This window comes from Drosophila subpulchrella, chromosome 4, assembly GCF_014743375.2.
Source record: "Drosophila subpulchrella strain 33 F10 #4 breed RU33 chromosome 4, RU_Dsub_v1.1 Primary Assembly, whole genome shotgun sequence".
Taxonomy (NCBI): Eukaryota; Metazoa; Arthropoda; class Insecta; order Diptera; family Drosophilidae; genus Drosophila; species Drosophila subpulchrella.
Genome location: NC_050608.1, coordinates 1,363,378 through 1,378,731, shown reverse-complemented (window position 1 = coordinate 1,378,731; position 15,354 = coordinate 1,363,378). Strand labels below are relative to the sequence as shown.

Genomic DNA, 15,354 nt, shown 5'->3' with positions numbered 1-15,354 from the left:
GAGAAACGTAGGGAACTGGTTCTTTTGGACTTTGTATTTAACTCGAATTGTATTCTTTAAAAAGTTCAAGGTTCTATACAAATATTCTATAAGTTTCATCCCTGATGTACAAGGGTATTTGGTATCTTAAAAAGTCGGGGTAGGCAGCGTCCCATTAAGCGGGAAAAGAAATAGATAAGTTGAAAAGGAAAGCATTCTTTGATTATGAAATTATCACCAAAAACGTGTGCTGAACCCATTTGGGTAAAAAATAAGGTATCGTGTTAATGCACCTACTTGTGTTCCATGTAAACGCATTCTATAACGCATTTATTTAGAATGCGCCTGCAAACTGTACCCAGGAACACACCTATATGCGTTCCAAGTAAGCACACTTAGAATGCTATAAACTGTAACCAGGATGCACCTATATGCTTTCCAAAATATATCTGGAAGCGTTTCCAAGGAATATTTAAAACAGGATTCCGATTTCATAATTGATTCACTTGTTTTTATTTAGGGGAGTGTAGGGTAGGTGACGAAGTCTTAAAATCTTATATGTGACGTCATGTCAAAAATTCCAAATAGTTGTGCCGAGAATCTATTTTCAATTTTATTTTTAAGAATTCCCGTAATTTGTTCGTGAGATAATTTAAACCATCCATACATCCAGCCATTTAACATGATCTTTAGCAAAAGTTCTTGGTACTTTGCGTTTTATATTATTTTGCGCCGTATGAAAGTTACTTCATATTTCCAACAGTACCTTGTAGGGTATCGTGAAGAGCATTTTGTTGTTTTTTTCTGTGTTTGCTTGTTATGATTATGGTTTTATGTGAATTAGAAATTGAACAACTTAATTAAAACCCAGAAATGAAGTAGACGATTTTTAAGTGCACAGTTTAATTTGAACACCGTATTGTACGTTTTTAACTTTTATTGAAGGAAAAATAAATAATTTTCACATCTGCATAGAGTCTTAGTGTGTATTTGTCAGTTCGTCACCTTGCCCTACAACTTTAAAAAGAGAAAATAATATTGGCTTAGGCCAAGAGCTGTAATAATTAACTCCGCTGGAATTTTACCAACGAACTTTGACAGGAATATGCTCAATAGATGTCAGCAACTTTCTGCTTTTAAACTTTTGAAAAATATTAAATTTTGGAAAGTGTCATTCAAGAAACGAATCGTTTGGGACTATACCCTTTACTCCCTTATATATTATAAATATATTATAAGCTTTCGTGATCCTTTCCTTTTTCGTCTTGTAAATTTATTTTTTTGACGCATAAATTCCGGACAAACGTCTTTCGTGTAGTCCGTCAATGAGAAAACATCCAGTTTTTGAGATTCTGCAGGATATAAAGCATTTTTAATATTATGTTTAGTCAATAATTAACTCGTTTATAAATTTATTTTTTTAAAAACAAGGTGTAATGAAATTGAATTTTTGATTTTGATGTTCTATACAAAAATTGGGAAAGTCTTATTCAACTTAAGTCCACCCTAACAAAAACCGAAAGAAACATCAGAAAGAAAAGAGAAACGAAATCACTTCACTAATAGCCAAACGCAAATGTATACAATGTTAAGTAGGCACCAGCTTTGATATATTTCGCACGCTTAGAACAAATGTAAATGAACTTTATTGTCACAGTTTTAAGCAAAACAAATGTGTTTTTATATTTGAAACAGAATGTTCTTTGTTTTGATCGTGCACTGTAAATATGTAAATTAGGGCAGGTCGATTTGTATGGGGCGGAAAGAACTGACAAATCGTATGGGGCAACAAACGTATGGTCTAAAATGGTGTTTGTACCCCCCCGAAATGCGAACGAAAAACACTGTTATTTTTGTATAGTACAGGGTTAGGTATTTCCTTATTTGACACTACAGTTTTTACATTCTGGATTTTCTGGTCATCTTCCAAATGTGCGCGTAAAAGAACGACAAATCCCAATGCAACTTTTAGATAAGCTCAAATTATCAACAACTTATGGGTTTATGAAAACATAAATATCTTAGTAGACAACACATTTATATTAAAATTGTAAACAGAAAAATGGGGGCTTAAAATGTTGTAATACAAATGTGCTGGCTATGATAATTTTCCTCAAAAAACCCGTATTTTTCAGTCACGTTTGGGGGAGTCAAACGTCATTTTAGACCATGCCAACATTGCTTAAAATCATTTAAAGATTACTTTTCCGTAGTGGCTAGTTTTCCAACTTCTTTAAGTCCTGCCCTGCAGGCATTTTCTATCGCGGTAGACGCTATTTATCGACTTCTACAAGTTAAAACAATCCGGCTTGACTTCTTGGCCATTGATGTATATTTTGTTTTTGAAAACTGTGTTTTATCGTGTTAATATCTCCCAGAAATTGTGTGAAACCCATTGCCTTTGTAATAGCCCAAAAAAATTCGTTTTAAATGATTTTCGCGCATTAATCTTTACTCTTATAATAAACGTAAACATAACACGAAAGTTTTTACATATAGTTATCTGTCGACATTGACTTTACTTTTTATTATTGCACAATGAATGGGGTCGCTGTTTAACTTAGGGCGGTGTTGCCTATTTAACCTTACATACAAACATAATCTCATTTACATCAATACCTCGTCCATAAACTAATTTATGTGTAATGGAGGCCTACGCATTCGTATGTATCCAATCCTTTCTTTCGACTGCAAAAGACGAAATAGGAAAATCGTTGTACTTGATTTTGCATCTCTATCCTCAATCTATCCTCGATCTGGCATGGAGGGTTCACTCGCCGAACTTCACGAGCTCGATGGCAGTTGATGCTCCTGCTGACTCGAGTGTGAATGGAATCGGTGCTGTTGGTCGTTGCTGTTGGCGCTGCCACTAGCGTTGCCGTTGCTGCTGGGCTGCTGCTGGTCGGCCTCGCTTTTTACTCCGGGGCCAGGAACAGGAACAGGAACAGTGCCAGTGGCCAGTCGGAACGCCGCCTCGGTGTGCGAGCGCAGGATCGCCTCAGCCTGGTGCATGCGGAGCGCCGTCTCCGCGTCCGGGTGGTGGTGGGATGTGTGGTGCGCCTGGGAGTGCGGATGGGCCTGTTGGTTGGTGGGCGTGATGGCGTGCTGCGAGTAGTTGGACGTCTGGTGGTGGTGCTGCTGCTGGTGGAGGACTTCTATCGCATGCATTCCCCCCAGGCCCGGGTCCGGCTCAAGGGAACCGCGCATCATGTGCACGTTCATGTTCATGGCGATCGATGCGGCAGCAGATGATTCGTTCTGCAAACTTGGCACGTTCAAACTCGGAGATCGTTGTGAGCGGGAGTGGCTGTTGCCGGGGTGCGTGTGCACCAACAAATGGGACAATTGTTGCTGCTGGTGTTGAGGCGCCTGCTGCTGCTGGTGGTGATGAGGGTGATGAGGGTGTGGATGCGGATGCGGATGTGGATGCGGATGTGAGTGCGGGAGTGGGTGGTGTGACTGGGTGTGGTCGCCGTGCTGAAAGTGGAACAAAACACCGAGCTCAATAATCAAGTCCAAATATATCGACCAGAAATGCTCATAAACAGCCCAAAGGTTGTTCGGTTGCTGAAGTGTGGATTGATTTTGTATGAAAGGACTGATAAACAGCTGGCCGAAATTGAACGATTCAACCAGTCCATCGTTATACCCGTTACTCGTAGAGTAAAAGGGTATACTAGATTCGTCGGAAAATATGTAACAGGCAGAAGGAAGCGTTTCCGACCCCATAAAGTATATATATTCTTGATCAGGATCACTAGCCGAGTCGGCCTAGCCATGTCCGTCTGTCCGTATAAACGCTGAGATCTCGGAAACTATAAGAGCTACAATACTGGATTAGGTATGCAGATTCCTGAGATTCCTGCGCAGCGCAAGTTTGTTTCAGCAGAGTGCCATGCCTACTCTAACTCCCACAAACCGCCCAAAACTGTGGCTCCTACAGTTTTGATGCTAGAAAAAAAAAATTTTAACAGAAATGTATTCTCATCAATACCTATCTATTGACAAAAAAAAATCGTAAATATGAACGTGGATATCTCGGAAACTATCAAAGATAGAGAATTGAGATCACAAATTTAGATTCCGTAGCCTTGTACGCAGCGCCAGTTTGTTACGCGAATATGCCACGGCCACTCTAACGTCCACAAACCGCCAGAGCCTGTGGCGCCCACAATCTTTATACTAGATAAAGAATGTTAACTGAAATGTATTGGTCTTGTGCTATCGATTGATCCAAAAAAAATTTTCCACGCCCACTCTAACGCCCATAACGTTTAAATCTGTTTACCGCCGGTAGGTGGCGCATTTCAATCTCGTTTTGCTGCTTGCATATCTCCATTTCCCTTTGGTCCCTTTATCTGAGCAACGGGTATCTGATAGTCGAGGTACTCGACTGTAGCGTTCTTCCTTGGTTCAAATTGTTCTTCCCGAGTATAATACTTACATGCTGCTGGTAGGCGGTAGGGCCGTTGCTGGGATTGTTCATTCGCATGGCGGCGGCCAGATTGACCACAGCAGCTTGGACCGCCGCGCTCGGCACTGCTGAGGTGTCCACTCCGTCCTGCGGTCGTGACGCAGCAACGGCAGCCGCAGCCGCGGCCATCAACGACATTCGGTTGGCCACGTGCAGATCCGTGTCCATGGTATATTGGCCGGAACCCTGAAGTCGAAGCTCAACCATTTTATTAGAGCCTGAGTTGTTGTTGTTGGTGCAATTATTGTTGTTGTTCGTGCTGCTGGTGATGTTGTTCTGGTTGCTGTTCTCATTTTCACTCAGCCCATGGTCGATGTCTTGGTCCTGATCAGAGGTTGTTGATGACGTTAGACGTCCGTTCGAAGAGCACTCGGAGTTCACCGAAGGGGAGGGACACTTCGAGTTGGACCCCTCTGAGTTGTGTGCTCCCATTGTCAGGACGTTCGCGGCATCTGCAATCCCCATTCTGTCGCCAGTGCCACTGCTGGCGGCCAAGGTTACCGCTAGCAGGGACTCACGCTCTCGCTGTTCCGCAGCCGCTCGAGACTGAAATGGGAGATTGGAATGGGGGGCCTTTTAGTTTTTAAAATAACGAAGTCGCGAAACAACTAAGCTTTTTGTCTTTCCACTCCGTTTTTGCCTAGCAACTCTTGTGAACATACCAAAACGTACTGGGCCGCAAACTGATGTTTCGGATCCATGCGCATCGACTCCATGTGGGTAAGAAGGCCTGCAGAACAGAAAACGATTACATCCATTACACATTTGGGCCAACTACTCTGAGGTGTACCATTTTCATGAGTAAAGACTGCCTGGCAAACGCTACAAGGCCACATTCGTAGGCTGTTTGTTAGTTGGGAGGTCTCGGCGTGGCATGCCAGGTGTTTCCGGAGGGATCCCTCATTGACGTAGTGCTTGCCGCATACCGGGCAGGGATGATTGGCTGTCCTCCGCTTGCCCAAATAGCTGTCGATTATGTTGGGGCCACCGACAGAGGCCTGATGGGAGCTCTGTGCGCAGCTCGACTCCGATGTGGTATGCGCAGAGATTTGATCGTTGGCAGTTCCACTTCCGTTTCCGTTCCCACTGCCAGTTCCCTGATTTAATTCGCTGAATTGGGATAGGGCTGGCAAAAAATACAAATAAGACAACAAACGTTGCATATGACAAGTATACATACATTAAACATAGATTTCGGGTTTCCCGAAGATCAGTTACGGTATCGTAGAAACAATTTTTGTATTACGGTAATGCTTTATTTATGTAATCTTCTTTGAAATGAGACTAACAATAAGTGGATCCAATCTTAAAATACATCAAGGAAAACACCACAGTCGAGTGCCATGACGATTAAAAAAATTTCTGTTGGTACAGCACCTAGCGGTTAATTACAGCTTTTAAAATAAGAACCTGGTTGGTACCATTCTCAACGTTTAGATAAGTATTGAACAATAAATAAAATTTAAATTTACTCGTATATACTTAATAGGGTGCGCAAAACTTCCTTCTACCTGCTACATACTTTCCGACGAATACAACATACAGTGGTCGGCATAAGTATTTTGACAAAACAAAAGTTAAATATACTTATAATTTGAACTTACTTATTGTCAACTTTGGCATCAATGGAAAGGTAATTTAAATGCCGTTTGAATGATACAATACTTTTCTTAACCCATTCAGTACTTATTGATAAGGACGAATTTGTGTAAACATCTACTTTTAAACTATTTCCTCGACTTGAAAACTTAAATTAAGTTTCGTCAAACAAAAATAATAGTAACTGCAAAGAGAATTTTTCAAAAATCATTTTGCTTATATTTGCATGTTCTTAAGCATTTTCAAAAAATCTTAAAAAATATAAGAAAAATGATTTTTGATAAATTCTTTTTGCAGTTACTATTATTTTTGTTTGCAAAAACTTTTTGCATCAAAAAATGTAAGTTTTCGAGTCGAGGAAAAAAGTTTACAAAAAAAATTAAAAAGTTGATTTACACAAATTCGTCCTTTTCAATAAATACTGAATGGGTTAGGAAATGTATTGTATTATTCAAACGGCATTTAAATTACCTTTCCATTGATGTCTATAGTTTACAAGAAGTAAATTCAAGCTATGAGTATATTTAACTTTTGTTTTGTCAAAATACATATGCCGACCAGTGTACTCTTTTATTCTACGAGTAAAAAAACTATAAGGTCTACCAACAATTTTCTCTCTTTATCAATTAATCCCTCTTTTGGAGTCCTCACTGTAGATTAATGCCGGCCTCCAACGGTTTTCATTAAAAAACAATAAGGAATACTATCCCTCTCCATCTCTGACACTCAGCTCCACTGTCAGGAACCGCATACCAACACCAAATGACAAAGACCGTCAAAAACGTTTTGCTTATTATCCTAACATTAAAACTGTAAGAGCCACAGTTTTGGGATTTTTGTGGGCGCTAGAGTCGGTGTGGCACCCTACTAAAACACGCTTGCGCTGCGCAACAATCTGAAGAATCTGTGGGCGCCGCAGTTTTGGGCAGTTTGCGGGCGTTGGAGTGTGCGTGGCCCATCGGATAGCAAACTAGTGCTAGTTCATAGCTAATCAACATCAACTCTCTTTTGAAGATCACAGCGCTTACACAGACAGACGGAAAGGCTTCCAGACTGACAGACGGATATGGCTAGATCGACTCTGGTAGTAATCCTGATTAAGAGCATACAAGTGTATGTGTTATGGTGTCAAACTCGCTTTTCTTCTACCCACGAATCTAATATACCGTTTCATCTTGCGAGTAACGGGTACAATGATTTATTCAAGAAAAAACGTGGACATCTTTTGTATGCGTACAAATCGCCATCAATATGCCCCTATATAGGTGTCAATGTGACATTATAAGTGTCAAAAAATCTCTGATACGAAAGTCATCAAATTCACCCTAATATGGGATCACTATGACACTTGGCAAAAGTTTTTTACAAAAAAGCTTATTTGTCAGAAAAAAACATTTTGCCGCACGGACCTGAGGGTTAGAGGTTCAAGTCCCGCTCGTGACGAACTTATTTGTCTTTTTTATTTGAAGTTTTAAAACCTTTTAAATACAACTTTATTATTAAGGAAGTCTTAGATATTATTCTTATCAAGAAAGGAAGTTAGCTTCGGCAAGCCGAAGCTTTTATACCCTTGCAGCTATAATTATTAAATTTAAAAACACAAAAAATGATATTCCCAATAGTATAAGATAATATGTCAAAAAACACCGAAGCTATAATTTGTTTCATATTATTTTTCCACCAATTTTCCGATCGTTCCTATGGCAGCTATATGATATAGTCGTCCGATTTCGATTAAATTTAATTTAAAATTCAAAACTAATAAAAAAATGTTATTTCCAAGCTTAGAAGGTTATATGCTAAAAAAGACCAAAGATATAATTTTTTGAAATTTTTTTTCCGATTATTCCTATGGGAGCTATAAGATATAGTTGTCCTATCCGGCTGGTTCCGACTCATATACTACCTGCAAATGATATAAGACTTTTGGGAAAGTTTCAGCCCGATAGCTTTAAAACTGAGAGACTAGTTTGCGTAGAAACGGACGGACAGACGGACATGGCTAGATCGACTCGTCTAGTCATGCTGATCAAGAACATATATACTTACTATACTGAAATCAATATACCCTCTGCAAGGGTATAAAAATCTTACAGCGTACTCTGCATCGGCGCGTACTTGAGCTGGGGACCTTTCGCATCGGATACAGACACCTTACCCATTGGTCTATCGTACAACTTTTCCCGCGGGTGTTTAGATCAAATGCCATGATAACCGATACTTGAGCGCAGTTCAAAACTCGAACTATCAAAAAAAGTTTTTATCGGTATCGAAGTATCCACGGTTGTTGTCAAAATTACACTATTTAGGGTCAAATAGGATTTTTCATACAATGTGGCATACTTTTGATACTTATTGAGGTTCAAATTGATCCCAATAATTTGATCCTAGGTGTAGCCATTTTCACCCACACTTACCAAATGACACTCAAAGATTTGTGCGATTAAGCACGCCTAATTTCACATAGTGGTTTAAATATGGACTATTCAAACATTATTTACTAATATCAGTCGCCATTTTCTTACCTGATCCACTTGGCGGGGGGCTTTTTTCTTTATGAACGTGTTTCATGTGGTCCACAAGAGCCTCGGTGCCAAGGAAAAGTTTATGGCACACAGGACAGGACGTGGCGTTTGGACCACCTATTAGTGCGGCGTGCTGCTGCAAGACACCAAGATGCAGCTGTAGCTCCTGTTCGCAATGCGCGGTGTTTCGGTTGCAACAGGGTTTTTGATGGGTCGAGAGGGCAAGGGATCGACACGAAGATCAGGTTCGAGGTAATGGGCGGTATCGGAGGGCGTAATACAAAAGGCAATGAAAAAATGCGACATGACAGGCAGCTTTGATGACAACGGGTACTTACCTTAGACGTGTGTGTGCGCAGGCTAGACTCAGTGGCGAATCCCTTTCCACAAATGTTGCAGTGGAAGGGGCGATTCTTTGCACGTTCAACCTGAGCGTCGTGGTTTCGTAGATGCTGCTGCAGATTCGAAAGCTGTATGAAGGCTCGGCCGCAGTCTGGCAGGTGGCATTTGTAGGGTCGTTCTCCTTAAAAATTTAAAAATTGGTATGATCTCTTAGATATTTGTTCTGTTAAAGGTGTGAAAAAATGTGTGAAGTAAAAATGATTAAAAACTTTAACATTATTTTGTGGGTTGGATAACTATAAAAATATATTTATATAACTACAATCCTATTTTATAGTTACATAACTATTTGTTAAAGTAATTCTTACGTTTACTTTGATAGGTAAAATTGACAATTTGATGGTTGGGGACCTTTTTACTGTTATTTTGATAAGTTGTTGGTTAGTTGGTAAGTATGAACGCTGTGATCTCTGAATTAAGCATGCATATTCTAGAGATTCCCGCGCGGCGCCACCTTATTTCATCAAAGTGCAACACCCACTCAAAAGGTTTCATCCCGTTAGCTTCAAAACTGAGAGACTTGTTTGCGTAGAAACGGACAGACGCACAGACGGTCATGGCTAGTACGACTCGTCTAGTGATGGTGATCAAGAATATCTGATCAAGAATCTGACTGAAACTTTATACCCTCTGCAACGGTATAAAAATAGAAAATAATAATTTTTGTAATTCTTACAAAAAATGTAAACTGAGAATTGTTTTCTAATTTTTATAATAAAGAATGTTTGTTGTTTATATGTTACGGACTTCAGCCTTCCTCGTTTTCGTGCTAATCCACTTCGTATATTTATACTACCTACATGACAACAAATGAGGTATGACGTTCTATACTCGCAAAACAAAGTAGAAAGATATCGCAGAAGCCGCAGCTCTGCAGCACCTTAAAGATTCTGTTCACGATATCAAAATACCTAAAGGCGCTTAATTGACTGATTGACTTCATTTAATATGATTAAAACCAAGCTCTCCAAATTGATGCAGACGGTTACTTAAAATATTTTGCGACGCTTTTGATGCGGGTCGGTGGTGCAGCAAGCTAAAGAAACAGCGAAAAAGGGTAGTGCCGCATTTACGATTTGAAGCAAAATTAATTTCATTTAATCGTGCAATTAAATAAAAAGTGGAAGGTCAGCAGCAACTCCGAAGACAGAGCAGCCCGGTGACTAAAACGTTTAAGCTACTTAGTGTCACTTTGCCTGCCAGTAACATTAAATACAAATAAATAGTCGCAAAGTGCAGTCGTGTAGACGGAGCTGCGGTCGAGTCCCACGCCTGGGACAGCAAGTACAACCCTTCGCTGAGCCGTCGACCAAGAACAACTGCAGGTTCACACCCGGGGGCACGTAGTCGCCGCCTAAACGCCACTTCATTTGACCTGTCACTTGGAGCGCCTTAAAGACTGCACTGACCGCGTTGCAGCTTCAACGCCGCGCGGGCCTTCCTTTCCTAATGGGCTTGCTATCCATTATCCATCCCGCCGCCCTGGCTTCGCGCCGGCAGCTCTTAGGAAACCGGCCGGCCCGGGACCCTGTATGGTATAATTACCCAATCCTGCTCCGCGTGGATGGGAAACCCCGTCCGTTAAAAGGTGGAATTCCGTCGCTGCCTAGGCTACTCCTATTACTGGGGTAAGGCCAAACTGGTTTTCAATTAAAGCGTTTTCATCTCACTGTGTCCAAAAAGGTGAGAAGGCACGGAATAAAAAGCGAGGGATAAAAATCATAAATAGGAATTGTAAAGTTGCAATCAGGTGTGAACGAGGAACGGTTGAGGTGAGCTGAAAACGGCGGATACGGGGACCGGTGCCAGAATGGGCACTCTTTCGGTACAGGAGAGTGAAATGACATTGAATGCAGCTAATGACGTTGAATACTTTCCCGTATTGCCAGAACCGTTCGCATATTCATCCCTTTCGGCTGTCCCGAGTCACCAACTTCCTGGGCTCAAGGAGGGATGCGAGGGTGGTATGGGCGCGGATACTGACTCAAAAAGCTCTCCAAGTTTATTTAATTATCTTTGTCATTGCCATTTGCAATGACGACCCGCTGATTTTGCCAGCTGCAAGGATGTGTTGAATGCGAGCCCAAACACAGGACATTATTATAGGGACGCAAGATTTAAGGAAGAAGGCGAAGACCAAGGTCAGACTTGCCTTTTCTACGAGTACCAATATAGTCTGAAGAATAGTGCTGGACTGGGACCACTTTCCGTTTTAATTATTCAAGAACGGGCCCAGAGCATTTTTCATCATCTTGGTAATTACAATTAGAATAATTAGAAATAACTCATAAATTGTCAAACCAGAACCGAAGCCAACAGCCATTTTTTTGAATATGGTAAAATATTAAGACTACTTTATGTTTACTTTAAAGCAAGTACAATTCAGCAAGACGATATTCTTAATAATCTATAGATGTTAGTCAATGATAGCTCAATTTGGTTGGAAATGGGTGCGTTACTTCTGGCTGAAGCATAAATCGCGCATAAATTTAAAATGCCTTTTTTAATGTAAAAGTCGAACTTCTTGTTTTATTTAATATATAAACAAAACACCTCCTAGCGAGATAGAGTGTCGAGACGATCACACCTGTAGCACACATAAGCTCTGATGTCAAATATTGTATTCATATATTCTCTCTGCAAAACGTTCAGCCCCAAAAGGTTTGTTGTATATATTTTTAATGTTTCACTCTGACCGTTCACCTCTTTAGATGAAAACTATTTGAAATGCTGAAGACCTGACGATTGATTACAAAATTATGAGAAATAAATATAATCGCAACTAGGTGTAGCGGACTTCATTGGCATTTCCATCCCGAACGATGTCGAAAGTTCAGTATTTGTCCAGTAAGACCGAAACAAGAGAAAACGCCATTGTCGACAGCCTCGACTATCAGATACCCGGTACTCAGCTCACACAAAAGCGCCACCTATCGTTTAAGAGATTTCTTTAACAAGCCATAAAACGTGAAACCTAGTCAAATTTCGAAAGCAGCCGATTTTCTGTTTCTATATACTTCATCCCTCTAGCACTCTACTGAGTTTGCTCATTATTTATTATTGTTCGGCTGTAACTTTTTAATGAATGGTCTGTCTTGAAGTAGTGTTGGCATGTAGATGGAAATTGATAATAAGAACAAAATCTTATTTAAGTTTCTACAAAATATAAAAAAATGTGGGCGCTAAGCGGGACGGTAGCTGATCGAATTTACAGTTAAATATGAATCTAATGTTTTTAACTAACTCCGTCATCAAAAACTTCAAAGAAACGACAATTCAGCCACGAGGGAAGCTTCTAATAGCACCTAGATTCTATGCAAACGACAGTTTTCTAACTGTAGGCGTTTTTTGTTATGTTAGTGTGGCCACAACTATTTATGATCTTTATGAACATTTTGTTGGTTTTTATAAAAAAGCTAAGTTTCTTAAAGTCATTTGAGCTATGCCAATGTGGACGGCAATCCACGTAGTGACGAAGCCCACCAGGAGGGTGTGCGAAGGCGACTACTATATATACGCGAAGAAATAAAAATCTACTGTGATCGTCCGATTGTTACGAGTGATACATCAATCGAAAAGTATTGCAAAAACTAAATGGATTGCAAGCCTAAGAAAATCAATCAAATCAGAGCGGTGAAAGTGTAAAAGAGAAAATTTAGAAAATTAGATATGTTGGGACCCGTGGGGATATATACCCCCGCTACTAACCTACTTGTATTCTCACTTAAAATACGCGTTGAAATCGAAAACTGTCAAAATCGTATGCTTCGTTCAAAAGTAATAAGCAAAAAAAGATTTTGGGGGACTTCTTAAAATGAAAATTTTATTTTGTTTGTCAGTTTGTCCCAAAACGTTTTTTTAGGGTCCTGAAAATTCAAGACGATGTTAAACAGCTCAGTACAAGAAACATCAGTTCTACCACTTTTGGAAAAACTAGCTAGTTCGGCGAGAAAACAGCTATAAATAGAAAAATTAGGTACACCCGTAACTTGTGAACTACTTAAGCTACAGGCTTGTGCTATATGTTGTTAGAAAGGTATTTTGAAATGCTTTCTAACATAATTTGTCTAAATACCACCGTTTAAAAATTATGGGCCAAAGTTTTTTTTATTTATATTATTTAAGCTTTTTTTTCTGATTCCTCCAAAGCGGTTCTAACGATTTCAAATTAAATTTTAACTTTTGACATACGACACATTGTTGTCTCGATTCAAAGTTATTAATCAACAAAAATGGCCACATTTACCAGTTCAGAACATCTTACGCTGCCTGAGCATTGACCTTTTTTTGTGCGTATCCAAACTCTATTTGAAGGTCCTGGAAATTTAAGATGATGTTAAACAGATGATGTTAAACAATAGAAGAAACTTTTCTTTTAACACTTTTGGAAAAACTAGATAGTTTGGCTAGAAAACAGCTTTCAATAGCTAGATTTTGTACACCCGTAACATGTGAACTACTAAAGCTACAAGCTTGTGATATATGTTGCTAGAAAGGTATTTTGAAATGCTTTGTACGCCTTTTTAACATGATTTATATATATACATTTTATTAATACATTTTTTTGCGTTTTTTTTCGATTTTTCAGAACTTTTGTTTGCTGAAGGTGCGATCGTCACTAGATTTGTATAGGTGACTTCTTCATGGTTTTATACCCGTTACTCGTAACTCTGTCTACCGCCCACATAACCATACATTGAGATCTCGCTTTGCTGCTTGCATATCTCCATTTCCCTTTGGTCCCTTTAAGTGAGTAACGGGTATCTGATAGTCGACTATAGCGTTCTTCCTTGTTTTCGACTTATTTTCGACAATAAGTTAGTATGGGGTTGCCACCAAGTCGCAAAATTCTACGATTTTTTTTTGTAGTTTTAAAGGACAAGAAAACTAAAATCGATATGCCGCCTGATAAAATGTATCTGTCAATTTATCGGTGTGCCAAAAAGGTTTAAACCTTACCTTTATTTAATGATTTAAACCGTTTAGCTGAGGACTGATATATGATAGTCGAAGCACTTTAGTGTTAACTTAAAATACTTTCTTATTTAACATTTTTTAAATTTGTTCCGGGTCTTAAAATAGGGACGCTACAAAAGTAAACCGATAGGGACAGCAAACGACGCCATATTTGTGTACGCTCTTTTGATATTTTTCTTCAGTAAGTCGAAATCATTTAAATTTATTTCCGAAATTCGGAGTCAGTGGCTTCAACTTTAACACGCTGCGTTCAATTTTTGGCGTTGGGTGAAAAAATATTGAATAACCCGTTTTATACTTCATTACGCAACTACATAAAAATTGAAATCCCTAACGAAACGGGAACTGTTTCCTAAATTAAATAAATTGTAAAATGTTTCCAAAGTGTTCGATTATTTGGTTTTCTAGGTGTCTACATACTACTGTGGGCAAAAAATAAGGTGAATTTGTTTGATAAGCGCGTTTTTGGCGTTCGTTCTTGCGGTGCGACTACTCACCTGTGTGGAGGCGCGTGTGCTGCTGGACATGCGACAGCTGCTTAAATCTACGATCACAGTAGGAGCACTTGTACGGCTTCTCTCCAGTGTGCACCCGGATGTGTTGCACGAGTTGGTGGTTGCTGGAAAAGCTCTTCATGCACTGCTGGCACTGGTGCGGCTTGGTATCCGAGCCGGGCGTGATGTTGCCGCCCAAGTTAGCTGTGCCGGCCACGCCGTGGGTTCCAAGGCCGACTCGGGGAATCTGCTGCTGTATTTGCTGCATCGCGCTTTTGTGCATAAAAAGCTGCAAGTGCAAACCACACGTTAAAAAGGCAGCGGTTAGTCAAACAAACAGATTTGCGAGAATCTCTTGGCCGTAGGCAGGTATACCTCAACCTCAAGAACCCATAAATTCATTAAGCCGCGGCTTACTGTCAGTGCATCTGTCAATACTAGTTATATTTATAGACTCTCTTTACCTTTTGCGGTAATGGACAGTTGTATGTTTTATTTTTTGTGAACTTTCATAAAAATGTGTACCGTTGCATGTCGTACAAGTGAAAAACATGTCAGCAAAATCTAAAACTCTGGTGGAAAGTCAAAAATCAAAAATTATTAAACGTAAATAAACATGTATGTTAGTGGTAATGGTAACGTTTTTAGTTGGGGGTAAGCTGCTTACTCACACTGTGAGGTCATCATTCGTTCTGCTGATTTTTAACAAATTTATTATTTGGGCCAATACCAAGCCAATAAAAACGTTTTAACACCCAAAATAGCACATTCACAATAGCTATCTCTTTTACTCCAAAATTGTAACAAAATGAAAGGCATAAAAACGGCATTTTTACCAACACTTGTATGATTGAACTTCTAAAAATTAGAATATTCGATCTTAAAATTAAAAAAAAGTAACGGT

General features: G+C 39.7%; 1 protein-coding gene across 14 annotated transcripts in view; it reads right to left on the bottom strand.

Moving 5' to 3' along the window:
* Positions 1-731: 731 nt before the first annotated feature.
* Positions 732-15,354, bottom strand: part of LOC119560367 (zinc finger protein 646) — a 35,061-nt gene continuing 20,438 nt past the window's right edge. For 6 of the 14 annotated variants that reach the window (XM_037874888.1, XM_037874715.1, XM_037874808.1 and 3 more), the window contains exons 3-9: positions 14,454-14,739; positions 8,916-9,100; positions 8,578-8,743; positions 5,244-5,579; positions 5,116-5,183; positions 4,424-4,999; positions 737-3,456 (exon numbers count right to left, since the gene is read on the bottom strand). In XM_037874888.1, the coding sequence (XP_037730816.1) occupies positions 2,764-3,456; positions 4,424-4,999; positions 5,116-5,183; positions 5,244-5,579; positions 8,578-8,743; positions 8,916-9,100; positions 14,454-14,733 (2,304 nt within the window). In that variant the 5' untranslated portion in view covers positions 14,734-14,739 and the 3' untranslated portion in view covers positions 737-2,763. Of the gene's footprint in view, positions 3,457-4,423; positions 5,000-5,115; positions 5,184-5,243; positions 5,580-8,577; positions 8,744-8,915; positions 9,101-14,453; positions 14,740-15,354 lie in introns of all 14 variants that reach the window. The other 8 variants (XM_037873814.1, XM_037873978.1, XM_037873895.1 and 5 more) reach the window with 5 other exon arrangements.